Source organism: Pomacea canaliculata, linkage group LG7, assembly GCF_003073045.1.
Source record: "Pomacea canaliculata isolate SZHN2017 linkage group LG7, ASM307304v1, whole genome shotgun sequence".
NCBI lineage: Eukaryota > Metazoa > Mollusca > Gastropoda > Architaenioglossa > Ampullariidae > Pomacea > Pomacea canaliculata.
This window is the reverse complement of record NC_037596.1, coordinates 17,100,985-17,128,446: the sequence shown is the minus strand read 5'-3', so window position 1 is coordinate 17,128,446 and position 27,462 is coordinate 17,100,985. Positions and strand designations below refer to the sequence as shown.

At 39.6% G+C, this 27,462-nt stretch overlaps 1 protein-coding gene and 3 long non-coding RNA genes across 4 annotated transcripts; 1 reads left to right on the top strand and 3 right to left on the bottom strand.

The window, feature by feature from the left end:
• Positions 1-371: 371 nt before the first annotated feature.
• LOC112568957 lies at positions 372-5,879 on the top strand (the record flags this gene model as incomplete). The annotated part of the gene is given in 7 exon segments (XM_025246545.1): positions 372-390; positions 1,114-1,203; positions 1,957-2,028; positions 2,319-2,426; positions 2,530-2,634; positions 3,138-3,221; positions 4,445-5,879. Coding segments are annotated over 7 exon segments (545 nt in total), but the record flags the coding sequence as incomplete, so codon positions are not given.
• Positions 5,880-9,501: 3,622 nt separating this feature from the next.
• On the bottom strand, positions 9,502-13,741 carry LOC112569007. Its single transcript, XR_003100264.1, has 4 exons — positions 13,485-13,741; positions 12,599-12,715; positions 11,781-11,877; positions 9,502-10,267 (listed from the first exon to the last, which is right to left on the bottom strand). It is a non-coding gene; the product is annotated as an uncharacterized LOC112569007 (long non-coding RNA).
• A 6,377-nt stretch (positions 13,742-20,118) lies between these two features.
• LOC112569008 lies at positions 20,119-21,528 on the bottom strand. Its single transcript, XR_003100265.1, has 3 exons — positions 21,283-21,528; positions 20,588-20,725; positions 20,119-20,269 (listed from the first exon to the last, which is right to left on the bottom strand). It is a non-coding gene; the product is annotated as an uncharacterized LOC112569008 (long non-coding RNA).
• A 49-nt stretch (positions 21,529-21,577) lies between these two features.
• On the bottom strand, positions 21,578-26,256 carry LOC112569009. Its single transcript, XR_003100266.1, has 4 exons — positions 26,164-26,256; positions 24,106-24,179; positions 22,324-22,475; positions 21,578-22,006 (listed from the first exon to the last, which is right to left on the bottom strand). It is a non-coding gene; the product is annotated as an uncharacterized LOC112569009 (long non-coding RNA).
• Positions 26,257-27,462: the final 1,206 nt, after the last annotated feature.

The window sequence follows — 27,462 nt, the reverse complement described above, 5'->3', positions numbered from 1 at the left end:
CAAAGGCATCATTCAAGAATGTTGGAATCTCCTTGTGCGTAGTTACATTACCTGAAGTTTATGTTTATTCAAAAGACGTTGAAAAGCTTACATATTTTAAAGGCGTCTTGTCACATGCTGAAAACTGGATTTGTGTTTTTCCTGGCTCGTCAATAATATAACAGGATGTTAAAGTCCCTATTGTTGTGTGATGTGCATAAAAGTGATCATATTCAGTAATGAGTGTCAATAGTATTTACTTTTTAAATGGTGAAGCTCTTCTTATTTTCCTTCTTCAAATAATTTAGGCAACATTTATAGGAACAATTTTCGGGCTTTATTCTGATAATAATTGTATTTAACCTAAATTTGTTTTCCCTTAGGTATTAAAGACAGCAAGCAACATCTGCAGTAAGTTTGCATAGTACATTTTTAAATCATTTGTTCATAAAATAACTCATATAAAAGAGTAGGCCACATTTTTCTGCATTTTAAACAGTATGTCTGCATTGTTCTTCAAATCAGTCTGTCTACCTGGACATTCTTTGATTTGCAAACCACAAATTGTTATATTTTAAAGTACATAAAAATTTACTTATTTAAAGGCAAAATCCAATGCATAGTAAATATATTTTTGAGTCACATCTTTCCAATGATGAACTGGTGGTTAATGGGATGTGCATACTATGTCAGCAGTTATTAAAGAAAACAGTGTTTCATTGAATAGGTTGTTTATTTATCTTTCATTCATTAGGTCACAGAAAACTGACTTTGAGTTTTTCAAATGTTTCCATTCAGCATGAAATAACTATTTTGCAAAATGATTTTCTGACTGGCATAGACATTCATGCAAAAAGCTTTTGAAATCCTTAAGTTAATGTGATTACATTTTCAAAAGTGCATATAATTTATGATATTTAAAATGATCAAGCTTGCTTAAAGCCAATACATTCTATGATATAACTTTTTTCACATCAAATGATCTCTAATGTTTGATTATAACAGTCTGTTTAACATGCCCTTTGCAACAATTTCACAGTTTAGGACACAGTTGTTGCAGTTGGTTTCAAACTCCCAAATTTCCTTTCACACATATTAAGAATTTTTCTTAGAAACATTTGGTGTGGTTTGCAGAGAACAGTGTGACACAGTGATTACTTTTTCAAACGAAGGCCATTACTTTCCTCTTCCTCAGTCAGATGCCTTCGAAAAAGAGGAAATCAGGTAAAAGAAGAGTATACTCTAGGATGAGTTTCTGAAAACATGCAACTCTTTCTCATGCTCTGCTTTTTAAATTATTATTTTACTAAGGTGCCAGAAACTCTCTTATTTCAACAAATTTCTCTAGTTTATGGCAATCCATGTCTGTAATATTTTTTACAGCTGTAGATGTTTTCTCCTCAGACAACTCACAAATACTTCATCAGAAGGTCAAGAGGAGGCTACTAAATGGAAACATTTTAATATATCTAGTCTATATTCATTCCACAAACATGAAAAATTACGATTTGGTATATTTTAAGTTGGAAACCTAATGCTATGTACATGCTAAGCTACGTATTAAGTCCAATTACAAATTAATTTACATACAAACTTTTTAAGACATAGAAAATACTGTTTTACAAAATGTGTAAGCAAACTAAAAGTGTGCTGGTGTTACTGTACTGAAGAAAGTCATAAGTTAAATCATCCTTTACACTCCAATATTTTGGTAAAGGAGGCAGTTTATCTTTTGAGAACTGCTTTACCCTTATTTTTTTTAAATTCTACTATACTTCCCAGTCATCCACCCTTAAAGTATAGAGAGCTCATAAAATACTACATGTATATATTATGGTGTAATACTACTTTGCTGTCTTTTGTATAAATTTCTATAAAACTATATATGTACCCAAAGGAAAAAGTTTCTTTCAAAATGATTTTGATAGAATTTTTCAACTATCAAATATCTTCCAGCAATATTCATGTAATGTGCAGGAACATCCGGATTGTAACACCGGACAGCCATGAGCTTCACTCAGATATCTTAACAAACGAGCAGATTCCTGGGTAAGGAGAACACAAACAATTTTTTTGTTAATTTCTTCATTTGTATTGAGCCTATTTTTATTAAATAATAATCAATATTAGGGAAAAACATTTCATGCTCAATTTGTAAAATTTGAATTGCTTTCAGATTTAGTCTTTAATTGATGCAATGTATCTCTTATCAAACAAATTTTCAGATAAAGCACAGCTCCAGTAGTCCTGACTAATAACAGAAATGTATGTCTAATACTTCTTTTCAGAATGTATTCGATTCAAATAATGAGATGGGCCTTATTTTATCCTATGTGCAGAAATGAAGAAGTTAACTGGAGGCTAGGCAAAAGAATCAGTCAAGAGCCAGTACTATATTACGACAGAGTTCACTCCATCAAAGCTCAGACAAGGAAAGAACAAGATGTGTGAGTTGTTCTCATGACTGCTTCTTTCAAATTTGTGTCAAAAATTCATACACGTTGTGTGCATGTGTGTGTTTTCTCTAACACCAATTGTTTTGATATGCAGGAACAGCAGAAACAAAGAGGAGAATTGGGATTCCACAGAAGAAGACCTCAGTCCAGAGGAAACTACACCATCTTATCCACTCGACATTATTAAAGATCAGAGTGGGTAAGGAATGAAACAAGTTCTTTCACAAAAACTTGTTTTTTTTTCCCCCTTAACATTTTACAAATTGTTAAATAGCATTTTGACATGCTAAGAAAATTGTTTTTTATTAATAAGCCAAAACGTTTTTAATAGTTATTTTACTTAGTTATCTAAAACAAATATGATCAGAAACAAGTGCCATAATAAGTTTGTTTTAGGCATAATGTGGCAATGGCATCATTTCCGTTATCATTGACACAGTTATCCTTTATGTAATTTAACAAATCTTGGCTTTCGCATTGCCTCTACAAAGTCAGATTATGTGAGTAATAAAGAACCAACTTATAAAACTTTGTTTCCTGATTGCAGTTAAAATACCATTATCACTTGGTTCTTTACTTTATAATTAAAAAGTCAAAGCTTAATAACCTTCTTTCTCACACATCTTATACTTAAATATGCAATCACCTGCATAGAAAATAATTTAGTCTGCTTGTTGTTTATTTTAAATGAACTATTTACAGACACAGCGATGGAAATATTTCTACAACCGAAAGCAATGACGCAAAGAATCTTCTTAGAATTGGTTTAAAAGAGGATTCGATCTGGTTAGTAGTTTTCCTTCAGTCAACAAATTCTGGAATCCAATCTTTTTTTTTCTCATCTACCCCACTGTTTTCAATCTCCTCAATAGTAGGATAGCTTCTGCTTTAAAGCTAAGTCAAACAGCGTAGTTTTGGTTTTCAAAGGATCACATCATACATTTTTAAGGATTTTAATGACATATTTGAACCCTAGGACAAAAAGGAAAATGGAACAAAACTGTTCTGCCAAAAGGCAAGAAGTGTTATTGACTTGAGTGTATGCTACTTGTCTTCTCTTATAATGTGTGCATGTTGAACAACATATCCTCTGTACACAACAAAATTCATTACATTCAAGGGAGGCCATTATGAAGGTCTTAACATTATAAGTTCTTATTTAGCTTGTTTACCACTTAGCACATAGTGGCTGCACTTAATTCATGTGAGTACTACTGCTTAACTATCCTGAATATATATACATGATTTTTTCTTGCCTCAAATTTTGCCTAGCACGAAGAAAAGTATGACAGGTACTATCTATCTGGAATAGGTTACATTATTTAAAAATCTTAAAAAAAAAAAGAAAAGTGGGAGTTTGCTTTTGGATATAACGTTTATGTGAAGTTATTACCCATTATTACAAAATTGTATAGATTTTCTGACACAGATAATCTTAATTTAAATGTCCAAACTGATGTGGAAGATGTTTAATGTTTACATTAACTATGGAGGCTTATTTGTAAAGACAAACATCTTCTATATTAATGAGGGCACTTTATTCAACAGAGCTAGGTATCTAGTTCTTTATTAAATACTTTTGGGGGTAAAGAGTGTTTTTAATGGCATCAACCATCAAAACGCTAATGACTGTTGGAGTTCTGCACAACATATTATGACCCACTTCCATTATATAATTCTCTTCATTTTGTGTACTTCGTATTATCCCCAAGCACCTGCATCATTCAAAAACTAAAAAAATGAAGGCAGCTGTAGTGACTTTTTAAACAAAGGAACCCTTCAAACAATATGCATGTCATTTTTCTTCAAATAGGTATTTTAAATGAGGGATTATTATTTTTCTCTTCAGTTTAGAGTGCCCATGAGTTAGTTTATATACACATGCATTTATATTTTTAGCGACAATTTTACACAATGAAATGCATGAATATCTGCATACACATATAAATAACTTTTGCATAACAATGTTACATATCACTTTTTTGCTTTTTATGTTTTATGCCGACTAGTTCCTCACAAGAAAGCGAGAAATCAGAGGAATGCCTACCATCAAGTAAAGGAGCAAACTTCACGTGACTCGATCAAGTACAGAGGATGTGATGAAAAGGCACAGAAAAGATTTTCCCTAAAAAACCGTTGAGAACATGACATGCTGCAGTTTTCGAATAAGATCGTCAGGACAGCAATAAATTAAAGTGTCCGCCTCACTGGCGAGAACAAAAACACAGACACTACATGGTGGATAGCAACGATCTGATGTCTGTTGATATTTGTGCCCTAGTGTACCGTGATGACTGCTCTTGTTGCTAAATTACGTTAATTACATTGATGATGTGTATCAGCGAAAATTTGTTTAATTTGTTTGACACGGCTGATACGTACTTATAGACTTCGGAGCGACTATCCCACACTCCGTCAACACAAAAACTTTCAAAACTGTGACAGCGACAAAGAACGATAACTTTGTCATTGTTAATCAGAGTTAGCTCTCTTCGACAGGACTGGCTGAAGGGACAGGTTTCCCAGTAAATTTGTGTTTCTCTTGCCTTATATTGTGATTTCCCAGCTTTCCACTTTCCCATTGACTTTTTCTTTAACGGTCAAGTGTATTCGTTTGTGAAACTCGCCAGCAGATGGACATTAACTATGCAGCTATACTGTGTTGTTTTTGTTTGTGTGCTACTTATGTGTGTGTTTCTTAATGTCGCGGCCGCAAGCTCCTTTATCTTGTATCATTCTGATCAACGACACTTGTGAACAATGTCTGTAGGAAAGTTGTCCCATTGACAGTAGCAGGCAACGCAGCAAGGACTGCAAACCCTTCATGCTCATTACTTTCAGTCTCTCACAAGCTGCAGTGTTCAACCATCCACATCGTCAAAGTGAACAGTTTGCATTTGTTTTTTGCCAGGCTGTTCCTACTTGAACATATGCCTTAATAATGCACGGTACTCGCTTTTTAATCATTATGCCACCACCCTATTATAACAAGAAATTCCTACATTAAAAAAAAAAAATCAGAAGGCAGATATGTTAAAGAATTTTTGTTTGTGCGTTCTTCTAGTAAAACTTTCCCATTTTCTCTTATGAAAGAACACCCCTGTCCATAAAAAATTGAAAGATAGTGTTGTCTGCAATAGCTTCCTACTTTTAAGTTTCTTTTGTAAATTGAAGAAATTTAAAGACGGCCTACTTAAGATGGAGTAGTTATAATTATTTGTTTCATCAGCAAGAAAAATGTGTTTCTCTCTCTGTCTTGATATTTAAAAAATAGTCTGCAGTTTATGTTACATTTGTTCATTTGTCTTGGTCTGTACACAATTATTATTATGTTACCGGTGTATTTGTGTGTGTGGGTGTGTACATTGCTTATCTGGCCTACTCAGAGTAGTACAGCTTCATTCTCACTCTCTTCGTGCTTTAGAAATATATTTTTATTGTCCACCCGAGTGTCGCTGTTGCTAGTACTGTGTCTTTAGAATGCCATTTTGTTTTCACAATTTGTCATTTGGCTCGTTTCTAGAGAAAGTGCTTCTAGCCAGCGGTGATTTCTCACTATAAAGGAGATTTGTAAGGATGTGAATCACCTTGTTAAATATAAATTCTTGTTTACAGTGAGGCTGTGGTGGTCTTCACCATCTGATTTGCTATAGCAGCACAAATTATATTCTCTGTAACATGGCCAGGCCTCTTCCTCTTGCGCATTGCAGTAAGACGACACACAGTGCATATTATCAACCAGGTCAAAGGTTTTCTCTGAGTGCCACACTTCAAAACTGCGAATGATAAACGAAGGCGATATACCAAGCTGGAACATCGAGTGCACGGTTGACAACTTCACTGATGCTTGAAATACTTTCCTTCAACTAAACACTAGTCCTCCCTGCTATAGAACATTAGAGAACATTCTTGTGCCCTAGAAATCCACAGTGATGTTGCTAAATGATTACAGATGTGTTTAATTAACTCCCCTATAATATTAGTGAATGTTTACAAACATGTTTAATGAACTGTGATCAGTGTGTAAGGGAAGCGTGTGTACACGGCACGACACCCTGTCGAAGACTGTCCTTCCATGCACCTTGGAGGGTGGCCGGCATGCGGTGGCCAGAAGGAAGAACTGACTAACGAACCTCTGAGTGTTCTTTCTTCTCTGTATCAAAGTCACGTGTTTGTAGAGAAACAAGTAGAAAGTCAGATAAACATAAAGAAGCAGTGCAACAACTGCACACCTCATTAACTTCAGCAAGGACGGTTGAGTTGTACAGGTTATAGAAAATTATTTTCTTGAAAACTGTATATAACGTAAGAGTAAAAAGTGCTGTGACGAGTGAAGAAAAGATATAAAGGAATCGAAAGATGGAAAAGGTAAGTAAGCACAGACAGACAAACAGTGGTCACGAACTTCCCGCGGACATACGCAACTCTTCAACTAAACAACATGAGATGGCTTCAGTTTAGGACAACATACTTATTAAGCAAAGCGTCAAGTGACATTTTTCCAATACAATAGTCAGGAGCAAGGCAGTGCATGCAATAGTCACTCCAAAGTTCAGTGGTACAAAATTTAAAAGACTACACAGCCAAAAAATGCAGAAGCCAAAATTATAGCAGTTACTAAAGAATATCAACGAGGGCTGGAAACCTCGCTCTTACTGCAATATGGTAAAAGAAAGTTTCTTGTGGAAGTTCTACACAGAGAATTCAACAGGTGTCGTCTGGTGTATGTCGCCATTTTGCTAGCGCCTTGGCTATTAGAGCTCTTCAGTGTAGAAACAAATATTAAAATTAGTTTATTTGTTTGTACAATTCAAGTAATACATGTGATGTAAACAACTACCGTTATCATTAGTTTAAAGGGGATAATATAGTACATAGTGATGTCATCACATTTAGTCAAAGCGGCAAATACGAGCAATACTACTTATAATTTTTATTTCCTTTTATGAAAATATTTGTTCATTCTTCGCAATAGTTATATTTGATTTTACGAAAAGTATGCTTCGCTCATACGTTTGTGAAATGTCAGTTTTGCTTAAATAAGCAAACTGAAGATAAGGTAAAGTTCTCACAACATAATACAATTAAATAAACTTAAACCCTTTTCAATACCAAAACAATTAGAGAATGTTAGCAATCTGGAATCATGTTCAGTTATCGTCAGTAAGGAAATACATGAACAGCAAGTGTTTGATACAACCAGATATCCTGTGTTTGCATAATTTGAAAATGAAACTCTGTTATCTTTTTCCCACTGAGTCAACTGTCAACATTGCATAAAACTATTAGTGTATAGTCATGACAGTTCATGACACGTTTACAACTAGGCACAATTAAATGCTGAATTAATTAATTAAACTTAGAGTTTACGTTTGTAAACATGTTAGTTTGTCCAAGCAAAATCCAAATCTGAAAGCACAATAATACAATACATGTATAATAGAATCACTAGGCAATATACTCAAAGTAAACAATTAAAGTACAGTAGTCGCCACTAGGTTCAGATGGTAGAATATTGCGAAAGATTAATGTACACTGAGCTCACATCATCAGTGGAAACTGTAGTGAACAGTAGACTGGCGGTGTTAGCAGTGAGTACAGGAGACCAGGTGTGTTACACTTTGCTTCATCTTCATCTCCGAGAATGTCACACGCCGATGTCCCCCCAAGTCATGCGACTTTTATTCATAGCTGTTGATTAGTGCTTGCTGGAACAGTCATCCAATGGTACCACCAGCCTCCCTTACTAATGTGAAACAGCCGTTACTCGTTTCGGTCATAGGTTTTTGAAACCCACTTCCTTTAATAAATTCCCATCCCCACCTCTGTAAACACACAAACACACACAATGTATATACTATTAGACACACAAAGTCCTAAGCACAAATATATTATCACTGCAGAACATCTATAGAAACTTTTATTATTAAATGTGTTATTTCTGTGTTGTTCATCATAAAAGAAGCCAAACACCACGCAACACAAATACAAAAAAAGATTTTATTTTAAATTATAATAATGCTTAAACCCAGCATATTCAAGAACATAAGAGTGAAGAGAACATTTTTAAACAGAAGAATTCCTCAGCTAAAATATGTAAAATGAATGAGTATAATTAACTCTCCCCTGTGGGACCCCCTGGTAATGCTTGCCTAGCGAGCATTTATGAATGGGGGGGGGGGGGGAATTGGTGTTTTAGCCGCTGCCAGCAACTAAAGGCTATATTACGCAAGCCGCCAGCCCTGTAAACAGATGCCACGTGCAGAGAAAAACAGCGTCCCCAGACGAGAAGATGAACTCTGGGCAGCCAACCTTCACTGATATGGTGTCCAATAATAATAATAATAATAATAATATAATTAATACGGGCGATCACTGTAGATCTCACCCGGTGACGACTCCAGTTAACAAGGATCGATGACAGTCGGAAAAATATTAGAATATACTGAGTATCTTACCGAATATGATTTGAATCATTATCATATATCACAATGAAAAAGGGGATCGTACTTCACATTCTTTACTACAACTCAAGTTCCTGCAGGCATGTGAGTGAACACAGCGAGAGCGATCGACATCCAGCCTGTAGATCAGTTCGCAGAATGCAAAACACAAGACACTTAACTCATCGCTTGTAGATGTTGATCACAATCATCAGAGGTGGTCATCGTGCAGTTTGCACCACAGTCGTGATTGCGTATCGATCAGCTATATACAGGTCACAGAGATACGACCAAGCTGTAGCTCAGCACTAGTCAAGAGGACTGTGGACTGACTGCAGGGCCAAGCAACCTGATGATCTAACCCTTCACTTTTGCCCATGCAAACACCTTTTTTTTTTTCCTTTTCTGATTTGTGGGTCCTGTGTTGTGAGTAGTGGTCATGCGCTTTGCAGCAGCAGATCGTTCGCTCACAAACTGTGGTCCTTTTTTAGCCGTCCGATCGTTTGATTCTAACTTTCCTTTTGGTTTTTTGCAGCTGATAATGTGGATTATGTTTGTGTACTTTTCTGATAACATTTCGGGCATTGAGCGTTCTCAAGGATTCGGATTTTGCGCGTTAAAGACTCTTCATTCATTCATTCATTCAGGCGAATACCGTTGCGCCACCGCTACTGTAAGAATAGGTCCCTGCCATCAGCCAGGCATGCCGTAAGAGGCGACTAAGGTGGACACCTCACCTAGAGGTACAGTAGATTGTGGTAGGGCTCACAACGCGCACCATGTAAAAAAAAAAAAGCCTGTTACCGAAACTAAACAACAAAGAATTCGTCACAGATGGCGGAGTAATGAAGCACACCAAGAGACTGGCATGACGGACGACAGCCAAACCCGAGAAATTACTCTTTTAAACAAGTCTGGTCAAGACTGAACGATAAGGTTAGAAGCCTCCTAAGAACGCCAAAAAGAAAACAAATCCGGACAAGAAAGAAACCCGAGAAATCGTTTTCTTTTCTCTTTTTCCCTGATCATTACACTTGTTTTTTCTAGTTACATCAAAGGAAGCGCACGCGATAGGAGACGCTGTCACCCACCACATATCATGCACGCGAAGCTACAACACTCAAAAAACGTAGTGATCCACTTATTTCTTCACCAGCCAGACAGGCAGTCTGCCATCTAACATGCGTCTCACTCTTTCTTACTGTTCAGTGGTCACGTACGTACCCGCATCACCCGAGTACCCGTCCGCGTGAAGTGCGTAGTTATTCCTAGGACTGTCCACATAGAACCACCCATACTGAGCCCAGTGACGAGTTCCTGACTCAGCTATGAAGTCCACTCTCAAGCGCCAATCTCCATAATACGACAGTATGTGAAGTGCGGACAGGCCTGAGACAAAACAAGGCAATGATCTCATGTTAAACAGATAAGTCGAGCAGTGAAATATTTGTAGGGATCTTGCTCAAGAGTTCTCAAGAACCAACAGAAGTAGTCGCTGTGTCATTACCTTACTATGATGTTATAAAGATGTTGACATTACTGCTAGACTTTAGATGATAAAAAGGTAAGTCACAAACTTATTGAGTTTTAGTATTGCTGTGTTATTACTACCAATAATAAAGCGTGTTTTCCATGTAAGTACGAGCTCAATGCGCTGTATACAAAAAATAGCAAACTACAGTCAACCATACGAAAACATTAGGATAAGCATCAGAAATATACATGAACGTAAATTGTTTACAACAGATAACACCCAGCACTGGAAGAAGAATAAATAGTGGTAGAACTGTACTCCTGATTTGAAAATATATTTCTGAAAGAGAAAGGTTTTAAGGAAGTATTTGAAGGCTTCGGATGTAGGCACAAGGTGAAGAGAGGGAGAACATTTCAAGCAGTGTGGCCTGAGTAGGAAACTGAGAGTTTGCCGGTCTAGTGTAGGACACAGAGAAGACTGCAAAACAGTCTAGAGTGGTAATCTGTCAATACAAAGACACGCACACAGCTAGGGTGGTAAGGTGTCAACACACACACAGACTAGGGTGGTAAGGTGTCAGTACACAGAGACACACATACAGACTATAATGCTAAGATGTCAACATACACACACACACAGACTAGGGTGGTAAATTGTCAATACACAGACACACACACAGAGACTAGGGTGGTAAGGTGTCAGTACACAAACACACACATGCAGGTGTAAACTCAGATACATAGAGTTGTATTTACACACAAAGCGATATATCTTTAAAATTGTATGAAACTAAAATCATGACACATATACACAGGCGGTTATAAGACCATTTTCACAGACTAGATGTAGACAAATATAGATAAAAAGATTGCTTGAAGGACATTTTTACACCCTATATCCTTATTCACAACAAAACAAAATTATAAACTGTAATACAACTGCACGAAATGTTTTAGCTACTGTGCATTAATAAAGTTCTGAACAAATCCACACCATGCAATCAGATAATCCTACAGAAAACAACACAAAACAAATAGAAAACAAAATAAAAACAAACCACATAATGTGCCGCAGGGATGTATTTCCTCGCAACCTTTGTCTTTCTTTGTTTTTGAGACTTTGGCAACTTAGACACTACAGGATCATCACCCATCCATTCATTCCATTACTAGTACCATCATTATCACAGCAAACAGAGCATGCTAAGAAATAGTACACAATAGTGACAAGATGCAGTAGGACAAAAATATAATAGAACAACAGAAACAGCAACCTTTGTATTAACCACTATACATCACACAAACAACACAATGAAACAGAATACCTGATTACAGCCTGACTTTGAATGTAAAACAAATGTCGAGGTTACAATTATGCAGGAGGAGAGAGTAATGCAAGAGAATGAAAGAGATATGTCCAACATCTTACCCAGCCAGAAATCTCCAGAGATGTTACCAAACCCGTTTTCATATTCTGTCCAGTTCCGGTGGAAGTTAACTGAGTTGTCGCGACGTCTCTGGATGACCTGCACATCACACAAGTTCACAGGTCGTTACTATGGTACCAAAGCGCAGCATGCTCGACAGGATTCAGCACTAATCACACCTTAATGAGTTGACAGAGGATGAGTCAAAATTGATAAAATGTAACAGCTTACGACTTTATTAGCTGTGATCATGATTATAATGTCAACACTTCACGGTTACGATAGACTATGTGAACCTTGTATAATAGTATAATAGTGATATTCATGTGAACATAATATACACTTTCCTGGCTATAAATGTGTGGCATCAAGTGGTTTTGATCAATTATATGGTAACATAATAAACATGACAAACACATGATACACGCTGCGATTACAAATAGCGTTTTTTTTAACTCCTTGTCAAACCTACAGTCCCTGATCATGAAGCAGGAATGGATGCAAGGGGTTAAAGCTTGCGACTACAAACAACGACACACGACACCACACACTAAATGTAGGCCTGTCTACAACCACCCCTCAATCCACGGAGTCTACCAGCGAGATAGACAAACTGTTGGAAACAGAAGGTGGACTATGATACTATGAGCTGTAAGTATGTGACCCTGGGTATAAGTGGTGTCACACTTTTGCGAGCAGGGTACAGTGTGCAGGAGTGATGTTACCTGAGTCGTGCACACTGACCACCTGACTCATACACACTGACCACCTGAGTCATACCCACTGACCACCTGAGTCATACAGAGTGATAAACACGTACCAGCCAGCCGCGCCGCTAGACTCCATGTCACACATACTCCAGAGGTTTGTTGTTCGGTAGCTGAATGGTGTAGACACCACTCCTGGCTCCTGTTGCCTGCCAGTCTTGACGATGTCCCTATTATTTCACAAACAAATCATTCCGTTGTAAGAATAGTTATAATCGGGGCGGAGTGGAACTTCGTACAATGACGAAAACAATCGAGGACATGTTGGGTAATAATCACAGACAACTTCAAAAGCAAATCATACAACAGTCAAAGTAAAGACTGAGTGCCTCGGGCAAACTGTTTATATGTGCATGCAGTACACAGTTCACACTGACAGTCCTACTTGTTGACCGCCGGTAACACTAGCCACCCCCCAATTCTAGCTCTATGTCTACGAGTATCTGACTGCCATGTGAACATATTCTTGTTCCTCCTCTTTAATGTCACTTCTGCCTCCTCATCTTCATAGCCACTTCCTCCTCTAACCTTTACAATGAGATTTTTATGAAGTAATGAAGTCACAGTTTAGTAACTACTTTAGAGTCTTTGACAACTAAGAAATGTGTAGTGGCAGCTAGAATGTTCTTCATCGATACATTCCCCTCTGTGGTGCACTAGTACATTAACCCTTAACCCAATGTATCTTAGGTTCATTGCCATCTTACAATTATTGGAAAGGAAGAAAACTGTTAGCTTGTAGCCATGAATAAACACTGAATGCTCAACATTTTAAACCTGAAATATTATGTAAACATTGAGATGACAGTTGTTTAATGAAAATAATAACTTTAAACAACTTACTAGAGTATCTTTACTGTAAGAAACAGACAAACTGACGGTATACAACGTTTGGGGAGAAGCTGAATACTAATCATAATTCTACTACTTCAAACTTACTTGGAGCATGACACTCCTTCGTGGCTTCATTGAAGTTGAAGCCTGAATGACATAAACATCTGCCTGCCAGACAATCACTGTTGGGGTCTGGGCAGTCCATCCTGGTGTTACACAGTAAGTTGTACCAGGTATGGTGTGAGGCAAAAATGGACTTGCAGGATCTCTGGTAGTGGGTCCAGTCTTTACTCCTCTTAGGAGACCAGTTTGAGGGAGACTCAAGAGCGGTAACATTATGAAGCCGACAGAGACGTCCATTAGCTGGCACGGGAGGTAGAGAGAGAGAGACATAAGTGAACATGATGCTAAACATTTTGAACAACGAAGACTGAAAGCAAGTTATCTGAACATTTCCCGAAAGGTTATTCTATTACTTAAATGTTTTCATCAAAAGGCGTGGTAAGCAGTTGTATATTTGTAATTCTTTACTGTTGTCTTGCTAGGAGCATTCTTGTCACACACTAGTTTGACAATAATTATAAAGTGGAATGTTTTCTCCATTCCTGTTGTGCTCTCCCAGTTGTCAGTCAATAGTCTTGATGCTAGAGTCCTGGATGTCTTGTTCTCAGTGTCCAGAGCTGCAGGGCGAGCTGAGGAGGTCTGGGCACTTATCTATCATTAGCGATGACAATACATTTTCCAACAAATGACAGTGTTATTTTCCCAGATTGTATTCTCTTTATAAATATGAGATAAGTGTGACAAGATAACCACTATCCAAGTTCTAATTACAAGATCATTGTATTTGAGTTAAAGACTTTAAAAAGTCACGATACTTGTTTCTTGTTTACCTAAACCACTCGTCATTCATTGTTCATGCAAGAACAATTGTATGCAAGGTGTGCCAAGATAGATAAATGTTAGTTGCAAGGTGGCTTAAGTCAGAATAAATAATAATAAATGTGTGATGTGTATAGCTCATACTCACGCTCCTAAGTAGTGTGTTCTTAGTGATTGAGAGAAGAAGGAGACACGGACAGCAAAGGAACAGAATGATGAACACGACTGATGACTCATAAAAACAAACGTAGGAAACGCAAGGAGAAATGATGATGATGATGATGATGATGTAGTTTTATAGCGCGCCAGTATCCGCATCACAAAGATGCGCTCAATGCGCGGTGATCCCAGCAGCCACCAAACTGCAGGTCAAATGAAAACTTCAAAAAAGTTTAAACAAGTGAGTCTTCAGATTTTTCTTGAAAGATCCAATACTATCAGACTCCTTGGTCGAGAGGGGAAGCGAGTTCCACAAAAGCGGGGCTACATTGGAGAAGGATCTGAAACCCGCAGTCTTCTTATTAGCATTCCCCTGACTGAACACTCGGTCGTTCAAGTCTGAAGTGTGCTGCTGAACGAAGGTTCCGCTGGGGTTGGTAACAGCGAATGAGTTCTTGCAGATAGGCAGGCGCAAGGTCGTGAAGACAGCCATAGGTTAAGGTTAACAATTTATGCTCAATTCGCTTCTCCACAGGAAGCCAATGTAGGTCACGAAGTACAGGAGTAATATGGTCAGTTGTTTTTCTTTCCTGCCACTATCCTCGCAGCCGTATTCTGCACTCGCTGTAGCCTCGACAACTCGCTCTTTGAAATCCCCAGAGGCAGCTGTTGGCATAGTCTAATGTAGAACCGATGAGGGACACAGCAACTGCATTTGCAGTCTTCTTATTAAGACTGGGTCGGAGTCGTCCAAGAGTGCGGATATGGAAATAAACATGCCTTGACTACAGAACTGACATGATCAGACATAGTTAGAAGATTGTCAACATAGAGTTCCAAGGTTCCGTACGGAGCTGGAGAGAGGAATTCTAGCTTGACCCACTTGGATGGAGTCTAGAGAGACTTTACTAAGGCTAAGCTTGGACCACATAGCATCGCCTCTGTCTTCTCATCATTAAGCTTGAGTTTATTCCTCAGCATCCATGACTTGACCTCTAAGCAACAATCTTCTACAGCACAAACTGCCTCACGCACCGACTCACTGTCAGTACTAAATGAAAAATAGAGTTCAGTGTCATCTGCAAACATCTTACGGTTCAACATTATGCTTCTCAATGAGAGGACCAAGCTGAGATGTGTAAATAGAAAATAGAACCGGGCCCAAAACAGAGCTGCGGGACACCGCACAGCAGTGGAACTGTCACTGAAGAAGCTTGATTGACCATCACCCTTTGTGTGCGATCACTGAGGTAGGAATGGAACCACTGCAAGGCGGAACCACCATGCCACCTCCATTTGGAGACGAGTCAGTAGAGTGGAGTGATCAATGACATCGAAGGCCGCACTCAGATCAAGGAGGACCACAAGAGTCACTTTCCCTGCATCCGCACTGCACAGAAGATCGTTCATAAGACGCAGAAGGGCTGTCTCACAGCTGTGCTTGGGTCTATACGCCGACTGGAATTTATCCAATAAGCTGTAGCGGTCCAGGGTGGAATGTCAACTGCTGAGCAACGACACGCTCCACAAGTTTCGAAACAAAAGGCAAATTCGAAACAGGTCTATAGTTTTTACACAAGTAGGGTCCAAGTTGTGCTTCTTTAAGATAGGCTTGATCACAGCTGTTTTTTAAATGTCTGGGTACAGAGGCAGAGAAAAGGCTAGCATTGACTATGCGAACTAGTACAGGAAGTAGAATGTCAAGGTGCTGGAGAAGAACACTAGTGGGGATAGGATCATCCACAGACGTGTTGGGCGACAACGCCGAACTAATTTCAATAGTTCATCCTCTGTCACTGGTTGAAAGTTAGAGAGGGGCATGCCACAAAACAAGTCACTGGTTTGCTCCACAGTAGCAACCGAGTCACTGAAGCTGTCCATGATGGTTTATTTTGTCTTCAAAGTAAGCACTTAGTGTACTGGCAGCGATCTGATCATCCATCTCTGGAAGAACAGGCTGAGTCACATCTTTACCAGGAGACCATTCACAACTGTGAACATCTTGCGAGAATCAGAAACTGCAGAGCTTAGAATATTCATAACATACCGCGACCTAGCTTTGACAATGATGGCTGAACACTGGCTCCTTGTATGGCGAAAATCTGACGATCCACCTCCAGTCTACTCTTGCGCCATCTGCGCTCCGCCTGACGCCTGACCTTCTTGCTCGGCGTACCTCTGGAGTAAACACGCAGGGTATCAGGACGCTCAGTAATGCACCTCTTTTTTCACAGGCGCAAACTTGTCAAGAAGAGCAGTCAGGGTGCTGTTGTACAGAGCCACAAGCTCATCCACATTGTCAGGAGGGGAGACCAGGAAAGCAGAACGCTGAAGTTCAGTACGAAAAGAATCAGAATCATGCCCCGCACATTTCTAGTGTACACAGTCTTTCTCGGTAAGCCAGGCCTTGACATGCTGGTAGTAAACAACACAAGAAAATGATCCGAAGTTGCAAGTCTTCCACAACAATAGACCTAACAGTGTGATGGCCGGGTCTCGCAATAACCCAGTCCAAGGTGTGACCCTTACAGTGGGTAGGGGAGTTGACATGTTGAACAAGATCAAGGGAATCCAACAGCTGACAAAGTCTCTTCGTATCAGGGTCAGATGGCACATCAAAATGAAGATTCACATCTCCAAGAATTAACAAGTATTTGTTGGCAGCAGCTAGGTTGGAGACCAGGGGGAATAAACTCTTCACAGAAGCTGAATTTAAGTCACTTTTGTTATTTCTAAGTAAGGAGGGCGATATAGAAGCAAGACATGAAACGTCAGTGAACCACGAGTGAGGGCAAAACTGAGTGACTCAAAAGTCTTGAACGTTTTCTGACACCAACGGCCTCAGAAGCACGGATTTCTTGTATACAGCAGCAAATCCCACCACATCTATCTCCAGACCTGGATTGTGAATGAAGAATATCCCACAGGAGTGATTTGCCTAATAAACAAATTCATCTCCAGCCTCCCTAAGCCACGTCTCAGTGAGCAACAGCAAATCCAGTGACTTGTCAATAATCATATCGTGAATGTCCACAGCTTCCTGACGACCGACTGGGGCGTTGAGAAGGCACATAACAATTGAGTCTGAACTATCTGACTCTCAGACGAACTTGTAATATCGAGGCGTTTCTGATGTAAGGGGGTCAACACTAGACCCATCTTCATTCACAATAGACGTACAGTGAGGGGACAGGTCTGTAAACTGGAAAGGGAATGCCGGAGTAGGGGAGGAGGGCGGAGGAACAGCAGGAACACTGGTGTCACAAGAAATTAATGAGATGTCAATAGGCACAGGGTTGTCATCATTCACCAACACAGTGGTGAAGGGGCCATCAAGGACAGATGCACTGGAGCATGAAGAATTACAGGTGTCCACTAAGTCGTTCAGAGTAGGACATGCTTCTAAAAAGACATCCCAGTTAGTACACTGAAAACAGTCCTGTAAGTGTGCAACATTGTCGGCAGCCCAGCATTTAGTGGAATGAACTGTTCGGCGTACCGCCTGATCACAGGTTATAAACGGGTATACAGTGTAACACTGAGATGATAGGACGCACCCAGACTGGGCAGGGTAGAGACTGTATGCATGTGGTACAGATCCGTACACAGGTCGAGTGTTGTCTGACTCAGTGTAGTATGAAGTCACAGTACTGGTACGTCACAGTTTAGGGAGAAAACTGATGTCAGATCACAGTGTTAACATTCCAAAAGTAATTTTTGGAGCATCAAGACAAAGCGAGTCGAGATCCGTGAGTCACCTCTGCAAATGCACTGTAACGCATTGGAAAATTCGCCCTGGGATGAATATACACAAGCGTGAAAAACAGCTGGGGGAATTCTCGTCGGGAGGTAAAGATGGCGAAGCGAAATTGTGAGAAGTTCAAAGGTTCAAAGTAACATTTTTAACGAAGAATACCGTTTTACAGTACGTGTTGTTGACATAGAAACACCTCCGCCGCCACGCGCCTTGCCAGTAATGAGAGATCTTATCAGTCTAAACGGGCCAGAGAAGCAGCGATGTCTAGATCAGCGTCACCGTCGTGTTAGCATTTTCCGTAAACGCCAATCAACAGTATCCCTGTGCAATCGAAAAGTTGTGTATGCAACACCTCAAGCTCATCAATTTGAGCCAACGAATCGACTGGACATTGGATGAGCAGGATAGAAGGAAGAGGTGGAGATCTGCGTCGACGTCAGTATCGAACTTCTTGAGTCTCGCTTCAACGTCTTCTGCGTCCCTCACTTCCTTCTTGATCTGCGAAGTGGAGGGAGCCCGTTGCGATGTCGACTTGCAGGCGCCCAAACTCCGGGTAACAGAGGGAGTATGAACGAAGATCGGAGCAAGAGCTCGCGGGATAGAGATTTCCGTGGACCAGCATGAATACAGCTGACCGCCATCATTAATAATGTCGGCTAGTGGTAACGGCCACAGGCCATCCAAAATGATAAACGCATGCCTAAACACAATGAACGTAAAATCATCATCATAGACACAGACGCAAGACACCCTAAGTCTATAACTTGACAACTAACCTACAGGGTGAGACGCAAGCGATGAAAATTTGAAATGAATTTGAATCCGAAGTGAGAGCTGCAGACGTCGCACAGCTAGGAGCGGCCATCTTAGTTCTTTCTCGAGAATCAGAGAACAAGAAACGCAAGGAGAAATCAGAGAACAAGAAACACAAGGAGAAATCAGAGAACAAGAACTAAGAGTGTCGGTATTCAGCAGAGGAGGACGAGGAGGGAAGAAGCAATAAACGGAAAAAGTGTAGAAAGGACTGCTTGACAAAGGACGAGAATGATGTGGAGTGTGTTAGTATTGTTCAAGGATGAGGTGTGTCTTCAGTGCAAGTTGAACAGGTTCCATGATGGATAGGTAAGGAAATAGAATAGAAGAGTTCTATTGTTTAGCTGCCCACTAAATAAACATTCCGGGACCTGAAGAAGTAAAAGTGAGTCATTGTGTGCAGGGCTGTGAACCACGAACTGTGCAGGTGGCAATTGATATTAGCATCGGTTCATACCATTGTTATTTATTTCTTTATGCTTGTGCACCTGCAAATGTTGGAACATCATTTCAGGCAAGCAGACCCAAGAAAACAAGTTCATTAGTGGACCATTGATCTATTCTTCCACTTCTGACTTGTATTCAGTCCTAATTAAAGTGGAAGTCTGTAGTAAACACAGGAGTTTGTCTCTGTATATGTGGTGTAGTACATTCACACTCCACTGCTGTAATAACTAGATAGTCGTGGGTTCAGTGTGATCTTACCTTTACACTTTCTTCCTAAAGAAAGCAAGCAACTATCAAATATTAATTAGCACACAAGCAATGTTATAATTCCATGCAATTTCACATACTTTGTTTTTAACTAAATGTATTAACTACCTTTTGCATTCCAAAATAACTGTAGATTATGGCGCGTTAAGTATGCTCTGAAAATGTTTTTCGTAGTCTTTATCTAGGCGTCTACAAGTGGTAAAATTATCAAGAGACAACATATTTCAAGATTTTTCCCATTTTTTACAGGGGGAAATGGGGGTTTCCCTTGATTTTCTTGATAAAGCGTGCTATTAATAGAACACAGCACAGGACACGTGAAGCAGACTTTAGCAGTTCTAGAGTACACAGTCACCTGCCATCTCCAAGATCATGTTAGTATACCAATATTTCAAGGCTTTTCCCATACAAACTTTGAAATCAAAGGTGAGGCAACGCGTGTCAGTCAGGCACCTGTCCTTGCAGTCTTTCAGACTGACTCCATCCCAGCTAGCAAGGTGGTTTCCACGTAGAGCGCTGTCAGGATACTCTGTAAAATTGTTCTGCAACTCGTCCTTGCTGCAAGCTAATATAAACAACTGTGGTAAGCAATTATTTACATACTTTTTAAAGTTCAAGTTAATTGTTCTACATTTCACGCATTTCGAACAACATCCATAATCAAGTCAATCAATTTCTAAATTTTTTTTCGGCCCACTTGTATTCAGTCATTCTTTCTTCCTTTTATTCAGTCTATCTAAATGCGGCTATATTGTTTTACAACTTATTACTTAAAGAATGCGAAAATCACAGAAAAGCTCTTTTGTCCCTAACTGTAACAAGCCGAATACAAAGTCGAGTTTCCTGCGGTCAAGCACACCACACAGAACCATTGTCTACTCACTGCTAGTGCAAATATCAAAAGGTGTTGTGAAGAAGTACCAGGGTCACACTGACACTTGGCGTTTGTAGCACACAGCGTGTGGCTCATCGCAGTCGTTGTCTGTCATACAGCTTACATTGTGCCACTTGATAAGCTCGCCTACAAGATAGTCATACTTGCTGACCGTTGTTAGCAATAGACACCCTAATTCTAGCTCTAAGTCTACGACTATCTGACTGCCATGTGAACATATTCTTATTCACTGCTTTAATGTGACTTCATAGTCACTTCCTCCTCTAACTTTTACAATCAGTTTCGTTATAAAGAAATAAAGTGACAGTAAATAACGACTTTCACGTACAATCTCGACAACTAAGATATGGGGTAGTGGCAGCTGTAATGTTCTTCATCGATACATTCCCCTCTGTTGTACACTAGTGCATTAACCCTTAACCCAATGTATCTTAGGTTCATTGCACTCTTACAATTATTAGAAAAAAAGAAAACCATTAGCTCATGGACATATATTAACAAGGAATGCTAAACTTTTTAAACCTGAAATATTATGCAAACATTGAGATGACAGTTGTTTGATGAAAAAAATACTTTAAACAACTTACAAGAGTATCTTTACTGTAAGAAACAGACAAACTGACGGTATACAACGTGTGGGGACAAGCACAGTACTATTCATAATTCCACTACTTTTCACTTACTTGGAGCACCACACTCCTTCATGGTATCATTGAAGTTGAAGCCTAAATTGCACAAACATCTGCCTGACAAACAATCGCTGTTTAGGTCGGGACAGTCCACTTTGCTGTTACACAGTAAGTTGTACCAGGTATGGTGTGAGGCAAAAGTGGACTTGCAGGATCTCTGGTAGTGGGTCCAGCCTTTACTCTTTGGGAGACCAGTGTGAAGGAGACTCAAGAGCGGTAACATTTAAGCCGACAGAGACGTCCATGCTGGCATGGAGGTAGAGAGAAAGACAATCAGTGAACATGAAGCAAACATTTTGAACTAAGACTGAAAGCAAGTTATCTGAAACATTTCCCGAAAGGTTATTCTATTACTTAAACGTTTTCAGCAAAAGGTGCGTAAGTAGTTGTATATTTGTAATTCTTTACTGTTTGTCTTGCATTTTCTTGAGAAAGCATGCTATTAATAGGACACAATGCAGGACACGTGAAGCAGACTTTAGCAGTTCTAGAGTACACAGTCACCTGCCATCTCTAAGAATCTTGTTAGTATACCAATGCTTGAAGGATTTTACCCCATACAAACCTCTAAAATCAAAGGTGAAGGCAACGCTTGTCAGCCTGGGCACCTGTCCTTGCAGTCTTTCAGACTGACTCCATCCGCTAGCTAGGTGGTGTCCACGTAGAGCGCTGTCAGGATACTCTGTGAAGTTGTTCTGCAACTCGCCTCTGCTGCATGCTAATATAAACAACTGTGGTAAGCAATTATTTACATACTTTTTAAGTTCAAGTTAATTGTTCTACCCTTCACGCATTTTGAACGACATCCATAATCAAGTGAATAAATTTCTAATTTTTTTTCGGCCCACGTGTATTCAGTCATTCTTTCTTCCTTTTATTCAGTCTACCTAAATGCGGCTATAGTGTCTCACAATTTATTCCTTAAAGAATGTGAAAATCATATAAAAGCTCTTCCATCCCTAACATGTAATAAGCCGAGAACAAAGTCGAGTTTCTTGCGGTCAGGCATACCACACAGAACCATTGTCTACTCACTGCTAGTAACGTATCATGTGTTGTGTAGAAGTAGCCAGGGTGACACCGACACAGGTGTTTGTAGCACACGGTGTGTGGCTCATCACAATCGTCGTCTGTTGTGCAGCTTTCATTGTGCCAGGTCTTTAGCTCACACAGTTTTGCCTTGGCATCTAGAATTTGTACTTTTGAAAATTATTAATAATTCAATTTTATCAATTATTTATTTTTGCTTTTACTTTAACACCCCCCCTCCCACAAAACACTCGCACCTCCTCAGATCCATTATTGTGAAAGATATACCTTATAAACTTTTAGACCATAGTTTTTGAATTAGTGTCGTATTAGGGCTATATATTCCTTTTACAATAATGCTTAATATTTTAACTCCTCTTTCACGTCGAGACCTTATACTATATTGATAGTGTATAGGACATAGCTGCTTTACTTCTCTCTTTTCTCATAAGCTTGGCAATGAGTCAATAAACCTTAACTGCATCTAAGAGAGTTAAGTTCCAGTCATAAAAGAATTAAATAACAAGCTAAAGGAACCCAGTACTGTTTGATAACAAAATAGAGAATATTTGTATACTACAGTATATGCACGTCGAAGGTGACCCACATCAAATATATGTGTGTGTGTGCTTTACATTTTTTTCTTGGAGACCATCATGCATGAAACCATCCAAGGCCATCACACTTCCATTTCCATCAGAAAACCTGATTTGCAGCCTACGCTTTGCATGCTACTTATAGTAGTCACTAACAAAGATGTCACCATCAGACTTACAGACAATTTGAACACACAAAGGAGACTAGCACGATAAAGCAGACATCTAGATGACTGGGATGCCGATGGAAGAGTTAGGAAGCTTTAAATATTTAAACGTCACCTTCTCCAGCACCACCCAAGGTATCCACAACAACAGAAGCGGAAATGGTTGGACATGGTCTGGTGCACTCATAAAATTAGGTTTAGTACAAAAATCTCTACAAATCCCTTGTGGTACCAACCTTGCATTACTGATGTGCAACATGTACTCTGCTTGCCGATAAGGAGAGGAGAATACGAGAACATGTGGCTGAGAGGACTATTGGTGATCTTGTACAGGGAACATACAAATAATGACTTGGTACAAAGCTTGGTTGCAACACTCGTAGGACAGCAGGAAGTTCTTAGTCAAGTCACCTGAGATGGTGAGGTCTGGCCACATGACCCGACACGACTCTTTGTCATAATCTGTCCTTCAAGGTACCTAGAGGGGGTCGATGCCAGTGTTGCCAGAGGAAGAACTGACTCACAAACATCAAGGAGTTGATCTGTGCAGGACCACCTCACTAGCGCCCCCAACTACTGCAGTTGCAATACTTTATTACACGTCAGGAACTGATGCTCATTAGACATTTCGCTGGCGACTGTATGCCCTCAATATCACGCACTACAACACAACCTAATTAATCCTTTTCATGAAATTGTTTGTCTACCAGTGTTACCATTGCATAGCACATCAGACATCACATGATACCTCAAGTAAGACATTCAATGTTAACATACATACAAACAAACAAACAGAAAGACCGGAGCTCCGGGAAGTGAAGCCAGCAGTGTGAGACAATAGATTATGGTGAAACATGTCACTAAAACAACAATTCTTATTTTAAGGTTTGTCATTATTTACATATTATTTAGACGACTGACAAACGATCACATATTTCAATTTGTCACTTACTACATAAAAGCTGATTGTTAAACTTTTTGCATGTATTGTAAGCCAAAAGTCAAGAACACACAACATGTTTTACCTTCCTGTCTCCTTCGTCAGGAGACAAGGAGACAGGCACAGGAGAAATGAAAGGAATAGCAGCATTGTATCCACCTGCACATGCAACAATGAGAAGTTGTGTGAGTCTTTCTCGAATAATATTTCTTTATTATGTTAATTTAAATCAGCAAAATATTAACTCAGCGGTTCTCAACCTTTTACTTGTGGCGACCCCCCTGACGAACACCGGTACGTCCGCGACCCCCCTTAGCCAGCTAGGTCGGTGAAGAGCGGGGGGGGGGGGGGGGGGGAGGAGGGGGGGAAAGAAGCCTTAGCTAACCTCGAACGCCGCGTCGAGGAAATCAACAACGGAAGAACAAAGTTCGTATCTGCAAGAAGTATAACTGTTAATGAAATTTTACTAAAGCAAATTCTGCGGTGCTAATAAATAGTATTTTATTGGACACTCACTTTGATTAATGAGAAGGTTGAGCCTGCTTGCTGTTGCAAGCGGACCTGTGTGCGATGTTCGTACCCACTGCTATTCGCAGCTCAGCCTCTGCGTCCACACGATTTCTGTATTTCGACTTCAGTGCTGCCAATGCTGAAAATCCTTGCTCACACATATACGAAGTTGAAAATGGCAGAAGAACTTTCATTGCTTTCTCAGAAAGGAGAGGATATTCACCGTTGATGCTAATCCAGAATGTTGGCACTGGTGTTGTTTGGAAGACCATTTTCAGGGATTGGTCACTCGAAAGGTCGATGAGCTGCTCTTCTTCTTCCGTGGACAACCCGCTTGTGCTAGGATCAGCCAGAAATGGATTACGAATCCAATCGTATTTAGTCACATCAATTTCAGCGAAGTAATGCTGAAACCTTTCTTGCAGTCCGTTTAGATGGGCAATAATTACTTTCATCACCTGATCAAGATTCAAGTTGTCAGCCTTGCACTTACACAAGCACGGAAACATATCAAAAATATTTTCTTGGCGTATCTTTTGCGTCACAACGAAATTTGTCGGAGAAAGCATCATCTTGTCAGTTGTTTGTAATATGGTGGTGTCTTCCCTTGCCATAGAAGTATTCACAACGTTCAGCTTCTCAAATATGTCCGATAAATATGCCAGTAGCAGCAGTCATCGGTCGTTTCTTAAGCCCCCACCCCGCACTGTGTTGTCATGGCCTTCTGTCAGGGACTAGAGTACTTAGGACTGAGCACGTGCGAGGGCGAAAGGGTGTGGAATGGTGGACGTTTCCTGAGTGCGTGTCTTTTAGATGTTTTTTTAAAAAAAAAGAGGAGGTGTGACAGGAGAGGAGAGGGAGTCAGAGATGAGAGAATTGGGGGAGAGAGGAGGGCAAAAGGCGAGAGGAGGGAGATGAAGGCTTAATTGTTGAGAGGGGATTGTGTTTTGAGTTTTGGAAGTGAGAAGTCACTGCATGCCGGAACAGTGTACTTGAATAGGGAGAAGAGATTTGAGTTTGAGCCCCTCACCACTCGTTACACAATGTAAACTAATTTCACTAAATACCGTATAAGAAACTTTTAAAAAATGACCACCTTCGCGACCCCTTGTAGGCACGTCGCGACCCCCTGGGGGGTCGCGCCCCACAGGTTGAGAACCGCTGTATTAACTACTTAAAATAAAAAATTCAGAATAAAATAATTGGCAAATATGATTCTTAGAAACATACACAAAAGGAAGCTACTACTCAAAGCTTAAGACTAAAACTAGGTTAGTGTGTCTGGCATGCATGAACACACAAAGTACAAAGACACAGTGTCAAAGGTGACAACAAATAGTAATCAACAAAGTATAGGAAAGACAGCCTACTCAAGAGATAGGAAGATAATAATAAGAGAAACGGTGAGTAATGTAACTTGTTACAGCACAGTAGGTATGCTTTTCCCTTGCTACATTATTTCATACACATGTAAAGACAAAAATGACTAGAAGTGTCTAAGAAAGTGTTAAAAAAAAAAGAAATACAGAAGACAGAACAGCAGAGAAAGAAAGCTGATAGAAATCTGCTAACAGTAAAAAACAAAACTACAATCAATTAAAAATCAAGTCTCTAGAAAATGCAGTCAACAAACCAAAGGAGTTCTGGGAGGTAATGAGGAGATACAGCAGACGGCCTGTAGTGGACCAAATCAGTGAAGAGGGTGGGTAAAGCACTTCAAACAATATAATAAAAGGGTGATGGATGTGGATGGTCAAGATAACCCTTGTGAAAGTACCAGTAGTCAAAATGCACCTGTAGTCCAACCTTGGACAATCAGATAACAGAAAAAATCAAGAGGCATTTAGTGATTTAAAAATGTTAGCAGGCCCAGATGGTATTGTCAATAATATATTAGACGCTGCATCCCCTGTTATTACCCCTTGCTAAACTGTTCAATTCTATTACCCAAGGAATGAACTCAATCTATACTATCCCACTATACAAAAAAGGTGACAACAACCAGTCAGGTAACTATGGAGAAATCTCATTTACAGGAGAATTAGCTGGAAGGGGGAGGTGTGAAAGACAGCAATTAATGGGCTGTCCGTGTGCTGCAACTAGTGTTGATAGATTGTTTTTGTTCGAAGAACAAAGAAAATGGTGTTGGAGTGTTCTGGATTTTTGTGGTGTGACTGAGTTTCTTCTTGAGGGGAGTGGGGAGAAATAGCAGTCTCCTCAGTGTGTGGGGAGCGGAGGTTTTGTTTGTATTAAGTCCTCAACCAATTTGGTGTTGTAGTCCTGACTGGACTGTGCAAATCCTGACCAGATTTGTATCGTAGTGTAACACTGAACCTGTTGAGGTGAGTGTGTATTTTTGTTGATTTTCGGTGAGTTTGTGTTTTAATGTTTGAATAATGGGGAAATTTTTGTATTGGATGCGAGTGACATATATGTGTATATTTTATGGATATAGATAAAAATAGGTATGGTTTGAGTGAGAGAGGGAGAGTTAAGTTTTGAACTTGCCATTTGTCTAAATACTGGTCATTCTTTTCTCCATGGTTTTCTTTTTTTTTCGCTTGTTCTTCGCTTATTCATCATATCCTCCTGGGGCTCGCCGACCCGCGCAGAGTTAACACTAACTTCAGGAAAGGCGTCAGTGCCAGTGGAGATTTTGTTACTTTGAAGTGGAAACTTTGTGTCATTTTCAACTGGAGACTTTGTTGGGAACAACATAGTCGGAAGGGACATTAGATGTTTTGTGACAGTGGAAGTGTTCGGACTGTGGTTGAGAAATGTTGATTTGCTTTGTCTTTTCTTTTTCTTCAAGTTATATTTATTTTAAAATTTAAATTGTCGTTATTTTTATTTAGTTATCTTTCTCGTCTGAAAGGCACTGTAGATTGCAACATGACAAATGGAAATAGTAAGTTCTGGAGAAGTTCTAGTT